Here is a 22092-nt window from a genome sequence, read left to right on the forward strand (position 1 = left end):
TTTAAACTGAAAATGTTTCATTATTAAATCAAGCATAAGTAACATTTAAAACTTTTTAATAAAAACAATGAAAAAATCTTTCATAGAAAGTATTTAAGTATAATTCCACGGTAGATGGGAAACTTGGCTCGTGACATTCTACATTTTAAAAATGTCAATTATGTTATAGTACTGAACAGCCAGGAACTCAATTTCTTTACCAACTTTGATGTTATCATTTGACAAAATTTACAGTCACGTTTTCTTAGGTTTTACAATTCAGAAGCACTTTAACTTCTCTATGCAGATGAAGAAACTAAGGTTCAGAGATTTAAAAATCATATAATTTATCTGAGGCAGAAATTAATTAGGGCCCAGGTCACCTGACCTTTTAGTGCTATTATCTTAAAATCCACTTATATTTGCAAATAACAAAAGAAGCACTGTATTAATATTTGAAAATATACTTACATAAAAATGATAAAAAGGTATAACTAGTATTAAATGTTACATGTTAAATGGCAAATTATGTCCATTTTAAATGTATCACCCTAATTTTTCAGGGGATCTCAATGTCAAAGGCCCCCAGCCCAGTTTTCTTGTGGATTTGTTTACACTCTCTCAAACAGAGTAATCAAACTTTATCAGGTACTATTATAACACCATGGATCTCCACAATGATGCTTTAGTAGTATCTAGTTCAACTGTAGATGATACTTAATTAGGTTGATGATCCTCAATTCAGTAATTACCCTTTCATATAACATCACCTATGGTCTCATTCTGAGGCTAAGTATTGGTGTTACTAAGCTCATAGTAGGGCTATCAGCACTCTACACAGTCCTATAATCAGTATTAAGAGACCCCTTTAGGTGTCTGTGCCTTCTGTGATAGTTAACTCTAACAGATATTTAGTTAAAATTCTCAAGCTAGAAATGGTAAGAAAACTTTCATAGAAAAATCTTAAAAAAAAAAAAAGGCCCATACTTGGATTTTAATGTATCACGGTCTTTATTTACAACTTCATTGGCAAAAAAGAAAAGGAATAGTTTAAAACAGTTTAACACAGGGCACTGCAGCTGATCCTGGCAGATTAATGAAGTTTCATTTTAAATGTCCATCTAATTGTCCAAAGATATACAATACTGAATCTGCATATGCAGTTTCCTTTATGAAGTACAGGCTCATATCTCAGGCAGTCTTTTAAACATATAAATACAAAGGAAATAAAATCACTCATTAAAAACTGCATTAAATGAAGGGTAATTTACACTTATGTTGTCCTTGTAATAACGCATGCCCACTGAAAATCAAAAGCTGGAAAAGCAGTTACACTTCCTACTTGAGTGGACAGTTACAACAATCAATCATTTTCTGCAATGACCATTATATTTTTAACTTATCATGAACTACTCTGAACTTACTATGAGATGTAGCCAAAGTCAGAAGACAAGATGTAGGGAGAATATTCCTTTTTTGGAGAGTAAGCCCTCCAGAATCAGCATGGGAAACAAACATCCTGTTGAAGAATTCTAGGTGGAAAAAAATTAATGTAGTCAATTTCAACTCATGCTGAGCTGACTTAATTTTTTCATTGACTTCTTTGGTGTCATTCTTCTAAATCAAGTGTGTTTAATTCTTCTTCTAGTTCATCCAAATCTTCCCCAGTAAAAAGATTTTCATCAACAGGAACAGCATCGATGACTCCATTTTCCTGTCCCTCCCCTTCGTTGTCCTCTTCCAAATCACTTCTTTCACCATTTTCAGCCCTACCTCCAGAAGCTTCACTTAATTTGTTTTCTAAAAATAAAAATTGAAATCAGTAAGGCCTAGAAAAAGAAAACACTAGTCCATTAGCAACGGACAGTCACAGACTGATACACTTCTTTTCCTTTTTCCATGAAAGCCTTCCCTAAGATCATTCCAACAAGAACTGCTCTTTTTCTGAGCTTATTTGTATCAATTATCTATACCTACTATAACATATGTCTTTCACTGTAGACATCTGACTGCTTAACGGTTCATACATTTGAGGTCAAGATTTATCTTATACAACCTTGTGTCCTCTACATGACCCAACAATTAGGTTTTTAAACAGTCAACTTCCACATATTTTGTTTGAATAAATGATTATGGAATAAAAAAAACATTTATGATATAAGCAGCTACTTAGCTTTTGGTTTTACAAATAGCAGTTAAGTCACACTAGTTGTAATGCTGTAAATGAGTGTGAATGCAGAAATATTTCATCTTGTCATCAAACTGTGGGAAAAAAAAACAACAACCCTGGAGCTATGGAGCTACTTTTCCTTTCAGGCTATAATTATATGACTGAGAAAACAAAAATGCTGCCTTTTCTTGTTCAATGACATCAATACTGAACACAAAGAATTTTTAATAACCTAATTTAAAGTTATTTCAAACATCTTTGATGACAAATTCTTGGGAATTATAACCTCTGAGGTACTTGCAATTGTGCCTATTGTCACCAAAGCCCTACTTTTCAAAGAAGCAAATCAGTCTGCAGATTGGCATTAAGACAGTAGTCTGACAGCATTCTCAAATCTCAGGAGAACAGGCCAGTTTTTCAAGTTATAACTTTTATTCCTTTATTGTAAAAACAACGTTTAGCTTTTTTTCCCTCAACTTTTGCCTTGATCAGTAGTCTACCTTTTTCTCTCACAGCAACCATGCCAAACTTTTACTTTTTTCTTCAAATCCTCACTCAAGGCACAATTAGATATAAATTGTATCAGCAATCCTTATTTCCAAATACACCTAGCCAGCCTCTCCTCCATTCTCACTCTTAACTGAACTCATTATTTATACTTCCAGATCTTGCTTCTATACCTGGTATTGTTTCATTTTTAATTTTTCATTCTTTCCCAGATCCTTTCTCTCTGGCCAACAGATATATTTAGATTTCCCATATCCTAAAATGAAATGACATCCTGACCATGTCTCCCCCTCAAAGTTCTTAAGAGTGAGTGATCTGTAGTCATTTTTTTCTCCTCATTCCTCATACCACTGCAGTCCCAATGAAAACTGTGTACCCTATTCCTACAACTCCTTCCCTAATCACAATTAAGGAATTATTTCTAATTCTCATCCTACTTAATCTTCCTGAAATTCTTCTTAATTTTTCTCTGTCCTTCTCAGTGTCTTTCCCAAGCTTTTTTCTCTTTTGACTACTCTAAAACATTGATATTTTCTGCAGTCTGTTCTAGAATGTTTTCATCATATGTATTGTGCCTGGGTGTGTTCATTCACTCTCAGCTACCAATGCAGATGACTTTCAAACCTTTTCCTCCTGGTAATGTCTACACAGTACACTAGACAACGTCACTTTTAATAACCAAAATATCTCATACTCATGAGGTCCTGAAATGAACTCATTAGCTACATCTCGAAACTCATTTTGTCCCCTTCTAGTTTGTTAATGGCTTCAATATCCAACCAGCCACCCATTTCCACAGCCTCCACTGTTTACTACTTTTATATACGGCCAAATCACATGTTTATATGTTACCAGTCAGATACCTGCAGGCATCTAAGTTTGCCAAGCCTGGCCTAACCCCCTTTAGACAGTTTCTGAATTCTCAGAATTACACAAAAGTCAGCATACTTACCATCCTTTTCTGAAGTATATGTGCTGAATCTTTCAAGACTGGCTACAGTAATACCTGTCTCATCTACATCTCTTGGGATGTACAGGCTTAAATCTATGTCATTTATGCTCACTGAATCATCAACCTTTAAAAACACATAGAAAAGAAAGTGTTACTAATAAGTTTTCATAAATTACTTGCCTTTTACCTCTGACATTTATCTTAATAAAATAAAATTATTAATAATGCCAAATGAAAACAAATGACTATTGCCAAAATTCACTTTTCTAAACTTCTTGAAAAAGGAATAGCAATGCCATACTTGAAGCTTCTTCCTCTGACATCATATTTTTACATATATATTTCTATCTTTCAACTCAAAGGCAGAAATCAGAATTTTATGATAACCATATGAAAAATGAAAAGCTATTTGCTAATACTAAGTCTCTGTATCACCAAATAATTCTGCTGCTGTCTCCTGTTCCCTTCTCTGTACTTTTTAGTGTCTGTCTCATGATTTTTTTTGTTTAGTATAAAATATTAAACAAAACGCTTTTTTCTTTTAGAGGGAGAAAACAACATATTTTACAGCTAATACACATAAGCATTTAACTATATATTAGGCACTGACCTAAGTTCTATAAAGAACTGTAAATAAACATAAACTTATAAACTCATTTAATTCTCACAAGTACTCTGTGATGTAGGGATTACCATTATGTCCGTATTACAGATGGGGGTGGAGGCCTAGCGTGTAACTAATTTCCCAGGTTAGAGTCAGGATGTGAACCAAGGCCCCGAAGTTGGTACTCTTAACTATACTGCTCTACTGTCACTCTCTACTGCTTCTCTCAATCAACATGAGAAGATGAGGTGACAACGCTTCCTCTTACCTCATCACCACCTGTTCCCTGGGTATAATGGGTATCATCTGCTTCTTCATCATCATCATCAACCAATTCAGGACGAAATTCAAACACCTCACGACCACTGATCTATTCAAATACACGCATATATCAACTCAGGACAAAATGCAAACATTTCTTGGTCACTGATTTTAGACATACACATAATTAAATAAGGATAAAATCTTGCATAATACAGAAATTATAAAATGGAAGAAAGAATAGAGAATCTATTTGGGTGAGTCTGGGACATACCACTAATGCTTTCCCTGCTTTGAAGTCTGCTTTCCTTCTTTCCATATCTTGCTCAAGTTTATCAATCTTTTCTTGTCTTTTTCTTTTCTTCCATGCAAGAAAAGATTCTAGAGTGATTTTGGTAACATTTGGACCTAGGGCAGAACGCTGCAAAGATAAAAAAGTTAATTTTCTCCCCCTAAAGTCATCTATGATACTATGATCTAACAGTTTTCTCCTACTTCAATTAAGCCCTTGCCTATGACTGTTATGAAGACATTAAACTTAGAATAAACTGATTTATTTTCACTTTACATGGCAAGGAGCAAAATGCATGTCCAGAGATACAAACATTTCTAAACATTATAAAATATATTATCCTGAGCTAGATGTCTTTTCAAAATTGAAGATGAGTAAAACTCGTCACAAGAAATAGTTTTAAAATAAGTCAATTGCTGAAAACAATAAATACGAAAAGCACCATGACAATATCCAAGTTTCATTTGTGATCCTCAAGAGATGAGAAAACAAACTAAGCAAAAGGCACCATCTGCTTTCCTCAGGGCCAATAATCAAATAATAAATATACAGAAAAATAATACTTGCTGAACATCTGCCAGGTATTCAATGTTAAATACTTCATACACATATGCTAACACATCCATCTCCACAAATAAGCAAACAGAGGGTGATGGAAAATTTACCAAAGGTTATTAGCTAATATGTGGCAGAACCAGGATACAAATAGTAATCTCAAATATATCTGACTCCAAAGTCTACATTTTCTATCACAGTATATTGCCTATGTGAGACACCAAACAGTATGTCCTTTTAAGAACAAATGTATATAATCTCAACATTAGACATGTACACAACACATTTAGATTACCCAAGACAAGGCAAAATGGATACAGTCTGAAGCATACAACCCTAAATCTAGTATTTCCAATAATCTCAACATTTTTCATGTCAAGGCCAAGAGCCTATCTGCTAACTCAGTAACCCTATCTGCTAGCTCAAGAATAAAACTCTTGTGCTGAGCCAGAGATGAGCAGCTGAAGAGTCTTTGAGTCCAGGAATGATGATAAAACATATAGCTGAAAAACTGTAGTGGAGTTGTCTGCTTCCACACATGTTAAAAACTACTAAATAATTAGTAAAATGACAAAAAATAAAGACACCAAGGAAAATATCTAAAACTTCAAGTTCAATCACTCTGAATACTGACTAAGCATTTTCACAAACTGATATACCAGTATATCAATCTTATGGAAACAGTTTATTTGATAAGCCAGCAGCTAGTACTTAAAAAAATATTTCATAATCCTAAAATTAATGTCATGCTTGGCTAATCATTATGGCTAGGCTTACATTTCCTTTTCATAACAACATGCTATTGCCCCCAAGTGGTAAATATTAGAATTTCACAATAAATACTGCTTTAGTGTTTTATGGTAGGAAAAAGATACTAGTTACCTCTCTTTCAATTAGATCTTCTAATGAAATTTCATCTTCTTTTTCTTCTTTCTTTTTATCTTTTTTCAAGACGAACCCAGGAGGAAGTGCATGACGATACATGCAAATATCACCCCCTCCAGGGCATACCCAAAACCAGCCATATTTGTTGTTTTCAATAGCTTCAAGGAAATGCTTGCACACCTATAGAGACAATATTCACAAGCAGTGGCTCAGTGTGGTCCATTTCCAAGGTAAATGCTTAGGTATATGGAACAAGTACACTCAATTCACATCTTTTTTAGGCTAACCACTTACGTACAGAGCACCTTGCGTGCAGAAATGTAAATATAAATTAATCTTAAAATACTTAATACAATGGTAAATTCCCTTTAGAGAGGATCTGTATAAAATTTCTATTTTTGACATTGCTCTAAACTGAATTATACAAAAAAGATTTGCTGCCATTTAGGCTTTGTAAATGTAATCCAAAAGTCTGGTTTTCAAATATGAGAAAATAAAAATGGTTACAAAAAAATAAAAACCAATAACTTTGTTTTGATTTGATCTTTCCTAAAAACTAATCACATGCGTAAAGATACTAACACTATTTGAATTACCTGAAATTATAGGCAATTTCTTACATCTAAGAAAGGAGCAAGGCACAAAAGAAACACAAAGGATAGTGACCCTTTAAAACATGAATGGGTGCAAGATGCAACTGTACTGAAGCCTTAGGTAAACACGCTTTACAAACAAGAAGGAAAAATTAACTAATAAGTATCATTTTTTTCCTGAAAAATACAATAGAAGTAAGTAAAAACAATACTTAGAATTTTTCTAACACGGCAAGGTTTTTCATGGTAACTATACTACAGAATAAAAATTCATTTTGCAATTCATATGCAACAATATTTTCACCCTTGTGATTTATTAATGTCTCCCTACCATTAAAACAGAATATGTTATGAATTAAGTGGGTTAATTTAATAGTTCTACCTCCATTCATTTTGCACAAAAAAATAAAGAATTCTACATGTTTGAGAAAGTAAAACCACCTCAGAAAACGGCATTTGAAGGACTTCAGTCACATGGTTTTCAAGTCACTTTTAAACAAGAAACAAATTTTGTATAACTTACACCTGTAAATTCCAAAAACAAAGCTTGATTCACCTAATCTTTATGAAAAGAGGCAATAACTTAAAGAATAATCCAGTAGAAAACAGCAGCAAATACCTTGCCACTTAATTCTCCCTAATGATAAATACCACAGCAACTCAATTCAAGAAAAGGACATACTATTTGAGTTTTTGGTTTTTTCTTTTCCGCCTCACCGTGCTTCTTGTTCACTACTTCTTCCAGTTTTTTCTCATCCCAATTATCCATAGTATCTAAATAAAAAGAGATATGGAGACTAAATACTGTAATTTTATCTATTGTCCCCAAAACACACTGCATATATCCTTACACAGGAAAGTTCTATTTTAAGACTCACAACCAAACACATTTCCTTTAAAACACCAAAGGTAGGAATAACACTGTTGTGAGATTATCCACTAAAATCTAAGTACTTTAGGCAAATGAGAAAGTAGTACTGGAAGAATGGGTAAGAGACAAATACAAAATAATCCACTGTTTTTTAAACATCTTCATTTACTTAATCAAAGGGCATAATATGGTAAATTCAGATTTTATGAAAAACAACAACACACAACTATTCTTTAGGACAAACACAGTCCTACTAAGACTGAAATAGTCTTCAAGTTATTAAATATCTTATTGACAACAAACCAAAAGTAATATACATTTATTTTTAAGAGAATATCTTAAAAAAAAATACCTTTTTCAAGCTCTTCATCTCTTGCATCAATGTAAACACTTCGTTTTTCACATTTTCTCTCCAGAGTCAAGTCATGAGAGAACTTACATTTATCTCCTTTAGTACACTGTCCTTGCTTGAAGAATGCACATACCACGGATTTGGGATCTGCACCTATGTCAAATAGCATATGGTATTTGTACTATACTCTGCCAGATCACAAAGTAGAGCTTCTATCTGAGATATAATTACTTTTGGTTAACTTGTTATTTTCTATTACTGGTGTGAGAGGAAATGCCATATATAAATGAACAATAAGACATTTCTTCTAAGTTCTTTCTATAGCATTTTATATCTATTTTTGTTTCCTTTTTTCTTACCAAAAAGAAAGAGAGCAGGGGTGAGAAACCAAGCAAACACATAGGTTATTCTATCATCACTTGTCTAGTTAGCGTCAATGAGGCAGGAGGCAAAAGAGAAATATAAATGCAGGTATACTACCAACAGTTTGGGATTTACAGTTTTTACAACCATAGGTTTGCTTTGCCCACTACCAAAGATTGGATATTATAAATCAACTAGCAGACTACCCCAAATCCTTAATTTTCCCTTAAGTGAGGGGCTAATGGCTGGTCTTACAGTTGTATGACACAGCTATGCACATGTATAAAGGAACCATAAGAAAGTCACTGACAAAGATAACTTTGACAAAGGGAGTATTATTTTCATAGCATACACAACTGGCTTATAATCTGAAGAAAACATAGTAAGAGTGTTAAAATATGAATTACATTTGATAAAAATAACGTTTCTGAAATTTAAAGTTTACCTTTACTTATTTTTTGAGCAGCAACTACAGGTTTGAACAACTCATTTAGCTCTTGCAATTCTTTCTTCTTGTCATCTTTCTTCAACTTCTTTTCAGCTTCACTTTGTGCTACCTATAATATTCCCAGGTATAAAATGTAAATTTGATTTCATATAATGAATTGTTTTTACTATATAGTAATATACAATATCACTGACATAAAGACAAGTGCATATTACATGTATATAGTTCTTACTTCTTAATATCAGTGTTACAATGGCCTTCCAGTATATATTAAATGGTGTGGTTAAACTATTAAATGAAATTGCTAAATTTTGTAGCAGCTGACTTTTACAAAAAAAAAACCCTATAAATGGTACCATGCCAAGTTAAAAGCATATTCAAAAGCTTATAGCAATAGTATTTATTAAGCATATGCTACATGCCCAGCATTTTTAGCAAATGGTTCTCACCTGGGAATTTCTCCTGTGACAACAACCCAGAAACAAGTAGGTGCATTTTGAAGATTAGAGATACAAACATCCTGAAATGCACAGTCCCACACAATAAAGAATTGTACCAACCCAAATACCTATAAGTACCCTTGTGGAAAAACACTGGGCTAGGTCAATGGGGGAGATCAAACAAAACAAAACAAAACATGACATATGACATAATTCCAGGCACACAATTTACATACCTAATATGATTAGAGGATTCATCCAAACATTTATATGTCAGGTCCTATGTTAGATGACAGGGAATACAAAGATGAAAAGACAAAGATGCTTATTTAAAGAAGCTTGGAATCTAGTGGGAAGACAGACATGTCAACAACTATAATATAATACATGGTGCTCTGGGAACAAAGAATGCCAATATGCCTAAGAAAATTAGACTGAGCTAATACTTTACGGATGAATTCTTTTGATGGGCAAGAAATGCAGAGAGTGTCAGTCAGTGCAAAGATATGAAAAAGGTATGAGAGACATCAATGAGAAATTTGGACTGTATCAACAGGTGACAGGATAAGACTCAAGAGTTTAAAGTAAGCCAGTGATACAATCAGATTGTAGTTTATAAAGATCACAACTTTACGAAGGGTGGACTAGAAGGAGCCCAAGAATGAAGGCAATAAAAATTAGGAAGCTAATGAAATTGCTGTATGCAAGAAAGCACAAGAGTTTTAATTTAAATAGGCATTAGTAGCAAGGATGGAGGAAAGGGGAAGGAGAGCTCTTAAGGAGGTAGAACTGTTAAGACTAAGTGACTGGACATGAAGTATAAGGGAGAGGGAGGAGTCTAGGATTATCATTTGCATGGTTAGTGCTGTTAAACAAGACAGGGAATATAGGAGGAACAGGTTTCAGGGCAGGAGGTGGGGATGAGCTCAGTTTTAGACATACTGAGTATGAGATGCTTACAGGGCATCTAGGTGGAGCTATTTAAAAGGCAGCTGGACATGGATCTTGATTCCCGGAGAGAACGTCTGCTTTGAGATAAAGATTTTAGAAATAGCTGCTTACAAATAAGTAAACTTTGGGTGTGTATCAGATTACGCAAGGACAGCATAAAAAAGTGGTAAGAGCAGAGAACAGCTCCCTGAAGAATACCAATATTAAACAAGCCAACAGAACCTAAAAAGCCTGTTAAAGGAACAAAGAAACATCAAAGAAACAGAAATCCAGGACAAAGATGTATTAAAGGAAGAGGAAATTTTAGGGAAAGATTGGCCAAATACTATAATAGGGTTAAAGGCATTCTAAATCCTGACTTTGACCCTGTGGGTCGGATGTGTTTAAACAGAAAAATGGGAGAAGTTTTCTAAAAAGAAAACATTTAAGTCACTTTATTTTTAATAAAAAGTATTCTTTGCTCATTAGGCCCATCTCAGACATTTGTGGGACCCCAAGCAAGAGTTCAGTGGATGCCTACAAATCATTTTTGTAAATATTTATAAATTAGAAATCAAACTAATGTTAAATAAAGTATGGTTTGTACCTAGTATGGTTTGTACCCCTACTTGACAAACATACCTTGTGACCTGGAAGGACAGTTTCAAATTTAAAACGCTTAGGCCCCATGGAGTTCCACACTGGAGCATGGCAGTAAAGTGAGAGTCAACCCCTGGCTCCTCCGCTTCCCACCCTGAGTTTCATCCCACCACATTTGTGCAGGGAGAAAGAAGGTGCAGAGGAGAACATGGAATGGATCAAGGCTCTGTCCACACTCCTAGCACATATCCTGCCTTTGACTACTTCAGGCATATTGGCAGTGTAGTATACCCTAAGATGGATTTGGGGTAACTGACCTTTGCAGGCCCTGAGCTGGTGTGGGGAGAGGTACATCTGGAGGAGACACAGAGTAGGGTCATCCTCGGCATCACAGGGTTTAGGGTGAGGCATCTCTTGCTTGGCTCCAACAGCAAGACTGCTGCTCATTTCCAATGTTACGTATGGTGTTTAGATAACTCAAGCTCACAGATAAAAGGTCAGGTACCCAAGAAATTATCAAAAATATATTACTAAATGTACTATCAAGCCTAACAACCAAAACACATTTTATGGCTTTCTCAGGTCTATAAAATTTGAATACCAGTCAATATACTTCCCACTAGAAGAAAAAACAGGGGGGAGGGAACATGTTTGAAATGAATTCTTATATTATGCCAGATGATTTACATTATCTTCTCTTTTAGTTAAACCACAGAAACCCTACAAGGGTAACTGCCCCCCTTATACTATACTACAAATTAAAGACCAGTGTCACTAAATAATTTAAGATCATGTAACAAATAAGATAGGCGGATGCATACTCAAGTTGATCTGATTCCAAGGCCTGAGCATGCATTTTTATGAAACCACGCTATTAAGTCAGCAGTGTGGAAGATCAAGCTTTTGGCTTTAGAGTCAAACTGTGTAAGAGAAACAAAAGTGTTGGAGGCACTAATTTGTAGACAGCATCAGTGACAGAGGTTAACTATCTCACAAATATATATTCTGATATTTTCAGATGGAAAAAAAAAGTGTTTCCAAAAGTTGAGGAAAAGGAGATAGGGTGGTGAAAAAAGTACTTTTTAAAATAAAGGTCCATGTCTGTAAAATCCTGAACTCAATAAAGTGAAAGATCTATATAAAATGAAGAATTGAGAATACAGAGATGTGAAGAAAACGGAGCTAAATTTTTTTGAAAAAAATGGTAAAACTGATGAATGATAAAATAATTTCAAAATTCATATGGAAAAATAAACGCCTAAGAACAGCCAGGAAAAACAGAAAAGGAGTAACATCTTGGGGGGGAAGGACTTGCCTTAATAGCTAACAGAATATGTTACTAGGTCACTATAATCAAAATCAATGTGATACTGGTTTAGGGAAAGACAATAAACAGAAAAGAAAAGAGAATCCAGAAATAGATCTGAACATACATGAGACTTTAATATATGTCAATATGGGTATTTCAATTCAGTGAGATGAACGATGCTGGTATAAGTGGCTATTCATTTTAAAAGAAATAAACTTAGTATCATACAAAATAAATTTATATGATAAAATTACAGACTGTGCAAATAAAATAATTAGAAAAAAATCGAGGAAAAACACACATAATCTCATGGCAGGGGAGACCTTTTAGCCATATAAAAGAAAAACTAGACATATCTGACAATACAAACTGTTGTACAACAAAATGTAACAGAAACATCACAAATTATCTATAATGTAGACAGAAGGTGTCTCTCATAAATTGACAATAAAAAGACAAATAACCAAAAAAGCAAAGGATTTGAATAGACAAGTCAGAGAAGTACAAACCAAATTAGCCAACAAGCTTATGAAAAGGTACTCAAACTCACTAGGAGTAAGGGAAAGAGTAAAAATGAGGTATCACTTTATACATAATCAGATTGGAAAACATTAAAAAGAGCTTTAGTACCTAAAACTCACATACTGCAAATGAAAATCTGAAGTATTACAATCTCTATGGAGAATGATCAGGCAAATTTATTAAAAATTAGAAATCCATTTCCCTTTATTTAGAAATGTGTCACCAGACAATTTATGCTACCGAAATAAAAACACAAATGCATGTAAAAACACATGTATAAGGATATTTCTTGTACAATTGTTCTTAATGTCAGAAAGCTGGAAACAAAATGATTACTTATAGTGAAATGGATGGATACTGTACATCCGCATCATAGTATGCAGCCATTAGAATAAATTAGAACTATATCAAAATGGCTTGGAGGAATATCTAAAAGGTATTGCTGAGTAACAAAGGCAAGATGCAGGAAAGTTTATAGAGTAGGATTCCATTTTGTTTTTGGTTTTGTTTTTGTTTTTTTGCGGTACGCGGGCCTCTCACTGTTGTGGCCTCTCCCGTTGCAGAGCACAGGCTCCGGACGCGCAGGCTCAGCGGCCATGGCTCACAGAGGGCCCAGCCGCTCCACAGCATGTGGGATCTTCCCGGACCCGGGCACGAACCCGTGTCCCCTGCATCAGCAGGCGGACTCTCAACCACTGCGCCACCGGGGAAGCCCTAGGATTCCATTTTGAAACACAATTACAATATCAAACATTTTTATCTGCAACGATGCTGTACTACATCCATATGAAGAAAACGAAGAAATTTAAGTTATTTACCTGACGTGGATTTTGTTGACCAAATTTAACTTGATGAGTGACAGCCTTGATAAACTTCTGTTGCTTTGCTCCTTTCTTATTCTTTAGACCAAAAGTTTTGTCCTAAATGAGAAAAATTATTGAGATATCTTAGCAATTTATATTAATTTCTTATCTATTTTTTCAGTCATGTCTAAAAATCATTCTTTCATTTACGCATTGGTAAGAAAATTATTCTTTCTTTATGCTATACACAGACATGCAAAACACTACAACGACAAGTCTAGGCAACATATGAGCTCAAAACATCACCCAGGATTCTTTAGGATTCAATACATACTTATAACTATCGTCAATAAGCTTGTTAGCCTATAATGCTTTTTCTGAATTGTGTTTTTAGAGTATCAGTATTACAGGATGTGCAGAGTTGTTACACCAGGATAATTAGTTCAACAGTCAAATAAGTTTAGGAAAATGCTTATTTAACAGGGTTTTTAATTCTCAAGCACAAGATATGTGAGAGCCTTTACCAGAGGAGATACAGTAGGCAGCAATCCCAAATCTTATTTTACCTCAGAAAACATTTTTCTCAGAGTATCCTGAGGGATTATGCACTACTGAACACATTTTAGGGAATACTGCATAAGAAGATACATTAAGTTCTGGATTGTTTTTTTTGGGTAATAGAGCTATCCTCTCAAAACAATTAAATTTATAGAAACCAAACTACTAAAATATACACTACTAGTTGTTGCTAAAAAGGAAATATTAAAATTGAAGTATTCCTAACTAAAAAGCAACAATCTAAATTTGGAATATTATTAAATAGTAATTTGGGCAAGTTATTAATACAATAGCAGCTATCACTTATGGTATGCTCATTATGTGCAAGGCACTAACGGTGGTCTTTGACTACTTATTCATATTTAGTAAGTATACAGCACAAAAACATTTAGAAAGCACTGCACAACTGTGTGTGTGTTTGGGGGCTACAGTGGGTTGAATAGGGTCCTCCCCCCAAATTCATGCCTACCCCGACCTCAGAATGTGAGAATTTATTTGGAAATAGGTCTTTGTAGCTGTAATAAATTAAGATGAAGTCACACTGGATTACCGTGAGCCCTAAATCCAATGACTGGTATCTCTATAAGAAGAGGAAAGGACACAAACATAGAGAGAGAAGGCAATGTGAAGAAAGAGGCAGAGAGATTAGAGTGATACAGCTATCAGCCAAGGAATGCCAAGGACTGCCAGAAGCCACCAGAAACCAGGAAAAGGCAAGAAAAGGTTCTTCCCTAGAGCCTTCAGAGGGAGCACTGCCCTGCCTGCACCTGATTTCAGATTTCTAGCCTCCACATCTGTGAAAGAATAAATTTCTGTTTCAAGTCACCTGGTTTGTGGTAATTTGTTATGGCAGCCCTAAGAAACTAACACAAGAAGCTAGACTGAGTGAGCTTCACTCTAAGGTAAACGGGTGAAAAGGCTGTCAGGAAACCACCAAACACTGGTATCTGAAGTCTTTTTTCCTGTCTTTTCTGTTTCTCTGGAGAAGAATCTTCTAGCTAGGAGAGCAATAACCCTGGCTAAAGGACTGGAGAAGAGAGCAGGTGGGAGAAGGTGTCTCTTAGTTTACTACACAGACTCCTTAGTGGCCCTTTTCAGGCTCATATTTTAACCATGCTCCCCACATCCTTTGTGCCTAGTTACAGAAGCAGAGAGGCCTCCTGATTTATCCCCTCCACCCCCTTTCTGGCGAGAGGACTAGGTAAGAGCTATCAGCTACTTCTATACTTTTAACACCCAGTTTTCAGTCACTCGCCTTCTGCATTACCTAGTACCTCCCACTGTCAAGCTTTTGCAGACTTCTTCAGAGCAAACCCACCTGCTTCTCAATCGCACACTCCTAGGTGGGCCCTCAGGCCCAACTGCTCTGCTCTACTAAGCCAGTTAACCAACTCATCCATCTACTATCAATCTTCATATGCTGAGGTTCAAAAGTACAACACCATCTACATATGTCTCATGCCCCACATGTAACTACAGATGAGAAGCAAACTGTGAATAAACAAGGCCAAACGGCAAGGTAGATACTGATATATGAAAACTTAGGAAAGAAAAAAGTCCTCTAAGGGGATGTGGCCAGCTAGAGAAGAAAGTACTCATGACAACAGCTTCTGGTAGAAGTATATAAGCTCCAGATTCCAGGAGAAAAAGTTTTTCAGGTTTAATTACACTGCTTTAGCACATAATTAACCAGTCTAAAGAGAATGAATGAGTTGTGTCTTGGAAGTCTCTAATTAGGTTAGAACTTGGAAATTGTTATTTTTTTCCAGAGATAAGGGATACTTATTTACCTAGTATTCACTAAACATAAACTTCTGAATATATACTTTATTGAATCCTCTTAACAATCATATGATATACTATTACCTCATTCTGTAAATGTTGATACTGAAACTCAGAAATCTTCAATTCTTTTGAAGTAACACTGCTAATAAGGGGCAGGCTGTACAATGTAATGATTCAAGAGTATAAGCTCTGGAGTCAGACTGGCCAAATTCTAATCCCAAACAGGACTGGGCAAATTACCTTCTTTGTCAGTTTTCTTATTTGTAAAGTGGGTCTCACTCTAACCTCTTAGGGTTACTACAAAGAGGTGGAACACAGTGGTTAACATCAAGGACTCTGGAGCCAGAATCCTGACTCTGCCACTTGCCGGCTTAATAACCTTGGGCCAGTTATTTAACCTGTTTCTGTTTCCTCAACTGCAAAAAGGTACTTATCTCAGTGAGAGAATTAAAGGAGCTGTGTAAATTTATCACTTGTAGATGGCTTGTTTCTTTTCCTTCCTTTCCCCAAAACACTGAGAACTGTGTCTGGCCCAGGTATATCTGACTCCAAGCAAAGTCCTTGTTCTTACCACCAGGAAAAACTACTTCCCAGAGAAACTAGTTAGGTTATTGGGTCGGTTGGTACACAACGTTTTCTGAATATTACACTGTGGACCTGGGATACTAACAGTACCTCTTGAAAATAGGATAGTTTGAAATTCAGAATACTTCCAAAAGGCTTCCTTTCCCTTTTTCTTGAGTTCAGGACAGACCTTACCTACAGATTAATCTGGATTTAGGGTCAGGGGATATGAGATGGGAAGACTGGAGGTTATACTCAACCCCAAATCATGGTTAAAATAAAACTAGGGAAACAGTGGTCCTCATTAAGTGATAAGGAAGGAACAGTGTGTGTTCCAGACTTGGGAAATTAAATACGAAGGCGTTTAGAGAACAGGCAGTAATTCTAAGAAAAGGACGACTCCCAGAGGTTCCAAAAGCCTTAACACTCAGTGAACTCCAGACTTCACTTAAAACTGACAGTTTCTCCCCCGTCCACTCTTCAGTAATCCTGCTTCTTTTACAGGACAGCCTCTACTCCTTAAATAAGATGTCTGAATAAAGGAAGGGGGCAGGAGTGCAGGTCAATAATGAATAGTACTCCAAGATAACTGGAGTCCTCCTTTTGGGACACTAGTATAAACAAAGGCCAGCACTGTTTTACCTCATTAGTTTGTTCCCCAAATGCACTCCAGTATACTTTTGTTGTCTATCCACGCAATGGATATTCTGCAGCTGGTTAATATAGATTCAAGTAATCAACAGCTGACCTTAGCTGAAGTTTTTCACTGGCAACGAGAATCATTTCTTTCTCCATCCTTCACATACCTGGATCCTATCCCTATAGGTCTCCATTACTACCTCCTTGCTGCTACAAGGCCTTAGCTGGACATCCTTTATTTGCTTGCCCTAAACCCAGATTATCCCCCCGTTTCCATTAACAAACCTTCCATTTCCCAAAGCTGACTTCAGTTTATTAAATTTCATCCAAAGAAAGCAAATAGTGCATGCCATTTGAGACAACAGTGTGAATGTTTAACAGAACCATAACCCTTTTTTTAAATAACCCTTTTTGATATACTCATTTCGGAAAGAAAATACTTATAAATGCAAATGAATTCATGAAATTTTGGGGAGTTTAAACAGGGAAAGAAAAAAAATGAAGGCACCATAAGGAAATTATTTCAAGTGATAGAAAGTAAGCACTGCAAAGCAGTACAGTTCAGTCTATTTCCCCTAACTAGCTTTTTATATTAATAAATTAACAACTGCCATTAATTGAACATATACCATACGTCAGGTACTTTACATGTCATCCACTGCTCTGTAATATAGGAATTAGCTCCATTTTGCTAATGAGAAACTGAGGTTCAGATAGGTCATGTAACTTGCCTAGAACTACAGAATTTGAAATATATATATATTTATTTATTCATTCATTCATTTATTTATGGTTGTGTTGGATCTTTGTTGCCGTGCACGGACTTTCTCTAGTTGTGGCAAGCAGGAGCTACTCTTTGTTGAGGTGCACAGGTTTCTCATTGCGGTGGCTTCTCTTGTTGCAGAGCACGGGCTCTAGGCACGCGGGCTTCAGTAGTTGTGGCACGCAGGCTCAGTAGTTGTGGCTCGCAGGCTCTAAAGCACAGGCTCAGTAGTTGTGGCGCACGGGCTTAGTTACTCCGTGGCATGTGGGATCGTCCCAGACCAGGGCTCGAACCCGTTTCCCCTGCATTGGCAGGCAGATTCTTAACCACTGCCACACCAGGGAAGCCTCCAAAATTTGAAATTTTAATGTGAAATATGGGACTCAAATGCAGGTCTATCTCACCCCAAGCCAGTGCTTCTTTCATTAAATTAGGCTGTCTCTCATGCCTCTTTTTACTTCCTTTACTTGGAGTTCTCAAAAGCTACGTGTTGCTGTTGTTCTTCTATAGTGAGTGCCTATGGTGGTGGCAGTGGAAGCAACAGAGATACAGAAGATGGGACAGGCAAGTAGTGCAACCACTTATTTTAAAATCTCTTCAAAAGTACTGCTTAAAAAGCGTATGTTCTACTTAACTGTCAATTTTTGGTAAACTTAGAATTTCGGGTCATAGTCCTATAAAAACTTTCCAAAATTAACCAGACACTTAAATAAGTATTAGCCTTTTACAGGTCAAAGTATAGACTTTAAAGAAATATTTTTTTCCACAAATATTATGGTCATAGAGATAAACAACCAGTATGAACCAGGTTCCAATTACGTTCATTATAAGTCTGTTGCAGAATATATTTTACATCGCTAAAAATAGAACTACCATATGACCCAGCAATTCCACTCCTGGGTATATATACAACCCCCCCCCAAAACACTAATTTGAAAAGATGCATGCACCCCAATGTTCATAGCAGCATTGTTTACAATTGCCAAGATATGGAAGCAATCTAAGTGTCCATCAACAGATGAATGGATAAGGAAGGTATGGTACATATACATACACACACACACAATGGAATACTACTTAGCCATTAAAAGGAATGAAATTTTGCCATGTGCAGCAACATGGGTGGACTTGGAGGGCATTATACTAAGTTAAATGAGTCAGACAGAGAAAGACAAACACTGTATGATATCACTTATATGTGCACTCTAAAAAACACAACAAAGTAGTGAATAAAACACAAAACAAACTACTAGATACCAGTGGAGGGGGGAATATACAGGTGGAGAAGTGGGAGGTACAAACTATTGGGTGTATATAGGCTCAAGGATGTACTGTACAACACACAGAATACAGTCAATATTTTGTAATAACTATAAATGGAAAGTAACCTTTAGAAGTTGTATATAAAACTTAAAAAATTAAAAAACATGTAGAATTCTTAAAAATATATTTTTTACTTCATCTTAACTTTTAAAGGCTTTGGTAATAAAAATCCTTTCTAGTATTCAAAATTATGCAAATTATACAAAAATTGATAAAGTGCTGTTCTGGATGAAATCTGATTGAGGAGCTGGGAGCTAAGCCTGCTATAACTCTCCTCAACCCCTTGCAAGAGCCACTGAGATATGTTAGGGCTTTAGGTAAGTTTAAAAAAAAAAAAAAGTCACATATGATATTTAACAAAATGGAATATACTGTTTCCTAACCAGGATGAATATTCTCTATAAATCTAGTTTCACAAAAAATGATATAACTTAACCTACAACTTAAAATATTGTCATTCCTCTCTGGTGGTAGCAAAGATCTATGCAGCACACTACCATTTAAAACAAAAAACAAAAAAACACACACTCATCATATATGTTAAATGTGAGGAAAAAAGGCTTAATTTCACCATTCTGTTAGAATACTTTTGGCTAAAGAATACAGCTATTTTGCAATTTTCTTTTGTGAAGTCTTCATTAATGAAACTAAAGTCCTCTTTATCTTAAAAATAACCTTGTAACAAGATGAATGAATCCATAATATAACTACCATTTTTAGTCGATGGGATACTATAAGTAACTTTCATTTACAATTCCTTAAAACAAAAATAAATATTTATTTAAAAACAGAAACAATCATATATAGTTAAAACTTGATAATGTGTTAAGTATACTTAAATTGTCATGTAACATTTAATTTCATGTCTATATGGGAGTTGTATTTGGCATCATGGTCTAACATGTTAATACAACCTCAGTAAAGGAAGTTAACAGGAAAAATGTCATCCCTAAAATGCTCCTGGTTTATTTACACAGTACCGAATGCCATCAGATCTCCATCCCCAGAGATCTACCTAAGTGCCAGGAGTCCAGATTGTTCAAAAAGGTATAGCAGACACAGGTGTGAAGGTGACAATCATTCTGTTTTCAAATCTCTGGTTATGCTACTCATGACAGTTCTAAATAGCACAAACTGGCAATAAGAATACAGGTTCTGTTTCAGTGTTGGAACTTGGCCAAGGCTACCAGAATTCTAAATAAGCATGTTAGTTAAACTCAACCAACAGACTAAAACTTTTGTGAAATTTGACAAAGTTCTGATTAGATTTATACAATGAAACCCTGGGGGCTTTCAATCCTATTTTTCAAGGCTATAAATACTAAATATTAAAAATAATAATCATTTATAAATAAACATCTCATTTCAAAACAAGCACAACACGCATTTTGGTCGTGTTCTAATAAAAAGTTAACTATTCCACAAAAGGCTCTGCATTAATTATTCAGATATACCTCATGCAGGAAAAACGGTCATGGCTTTTCCAATTACTTCTAACGTACACGAGGAACTGTTTAATAATGAGAAGGATTAATAACAGGAATTGAGGGAAGAAATATCTTGTTGGGGACTACACTATACGTTTATGGAATCTCAAATACGGTCCACTCTCTTAAGGAAACTCATTGATACAGTCGTTGGACTACAAACATAAAACATTTGAGAACGTCAACAACGTTCCTCTGCCATTAAAGGGCAACAGGCTTAGTGCACTAAATGAATATGTATAATATATAACAAATCCAGATACGGCACTGTACACAGCTAGTGACATGAGACCTAATCTCTCTTAAAACGTCATTGGATTTAATGTAACTCAGAATCTGTGACAAGCGCCATGTACAAGACGGTGGGCTACGACATGAAAGAAACCTCCTCTCTTTATGTAACTTCAAACAGTTTAGAGATGGATCGAGACGGCCATGAAGAACTAATTTGTTGCTCTGAAAGAAGTAACCACTATTCCTAGGTGACGGGTAAAGAAACAAGGAACACAAAGGCTCGTAATGAGTCGGCCTCCCAGAAACAGTCTGGTCCGGGGCAGTTCAGCGTATTTTTTAAAACACTAGCCTAAAAACGTCTTCAATTTCGGTGACTAGCGAAGGACACAACCTTGTGTGGGCACTGGGGTAGGGGTCGTTTCGCACGCGACCCAGTGAAGGCTACCGTGTGGGCGGAGAAGCAAAGGCTGGGTGCGGGGGCGCCAGCGGCGTCACTACAGCGATGAGAGGCAGTGAGCGTCATCAGGGGGCTGGAGAAGGGGCTGTGGGCACACAGAACCAAAGGGAGAGGCACGTGGCCCCGGAAGACGCGAACAGGAGCCGGGGAGCGGGGAACCGGGAGACTTCTTTCCTGAGGACTCGCGGCGTGAGTGGGGGAGGGGGTGGGTACTCACTTCAATAATCTTCTCCTTCTTTTTCTGCTCCGCCTTTTTGCTGCCCCCGGCCTGAGCCTGTTTCTTGGGGGGCATTGCGGAGATAGGTGGCACCGGCCAGACTTAAGCGTAGCTGGACTCCCTCAGGCACTCTGGCCCCGCGACAGAAGGAGGAGGGAGACGCGCGCAGCCGTTGCCGCCGCACCACACGGAAAGCTAGTCGCTCACTCGCCGCCGAAACGCGGCCTTTGCGACAGTTCGGTGCTGCGGAGCATTGTGGGTAGCGAAGGAGCGCGGAAGCGGAGGAGCGCGGAAGCGGAGGTGCGCGTGCGCTTCCGCAGCGGCCGGCCAGGATGGGGCAGGGACGGGACGTGGGAAAAATGACCGGGCGTCACACGTGATGTCACTTACGCGCCTAGCATTTTCTTGGTTGCGGCAGGCCTCATAATGGTTGGGGCGAGCGGGTTGGAACACACTGCGCTTGAGTTCTCCCTGCGCATCCTGTTCCGCTGAGGGTGTGCGACTCATGCCCATCTTCGCCTCGGGTGGAGGCTTTTTCTGCCTGCTGGATTAGTGGTCGCCTGTAGCATCCACAGCCTGGGTGATCACCGAGCAGCCGCAGCAACTCGGGGATGCTTGGAGGTTCAGGG

General features: G+C 36.7%; 1 protein-coding gene across 1 annotated transcript; it reads right to left on the reverse strand.

Moving 5' to 3' along the window:
• Positions 1-963: 963 nt before the first annotated feature.
• On the reverse strand, positions 964-21770 carry ZC3H15 (zinc finger CCCH-type containing 15). The gene is made up of 10 exons (XM_027126398.1): positions 21464-21770; positions 13452-13553; positions 8830-8941; positions 8022-8174; positions 7481-7572; positions 6203-6385; positions 4748-4894; positions 4481-4582; positions 3609-3732; positions 964-1779 (listed from the first exon to the last, which is right to left on the reverse strand). The coding sequence occupies exons 1-10, from the start codon at positions 21536-21538 to the stop codon at positions 1589-1591; spliced, it is 1281 nt and encodes a 426-aa protein (XP_026982199.1). The 5' UTR covers positions 21539-21770; the 3' UTR covers positions 964-1588.
• Positions 21771-22092: the final 322 nt, after the last annotated feature.

Source organism: Aethalodelphis obliquidens, unplaced genomic scaffold, assembly GCF_003676395.1.
Source record: "Aethalodelphis obliquidens isolate GAN/ISIS:26980383/991018 unplaced genomic scaffold, ASM367639v1 scaffold2, whole genome shotgun sequence".
In the NCBI taxonomy this organism is placed as follows: domain Eukaryota; kingdom Metazoa; phylum Chordata; class Mammalia; order Artiodactyla; family Delphinidae; genus Aethalodelphis; species Aethalodelphis obliquidens.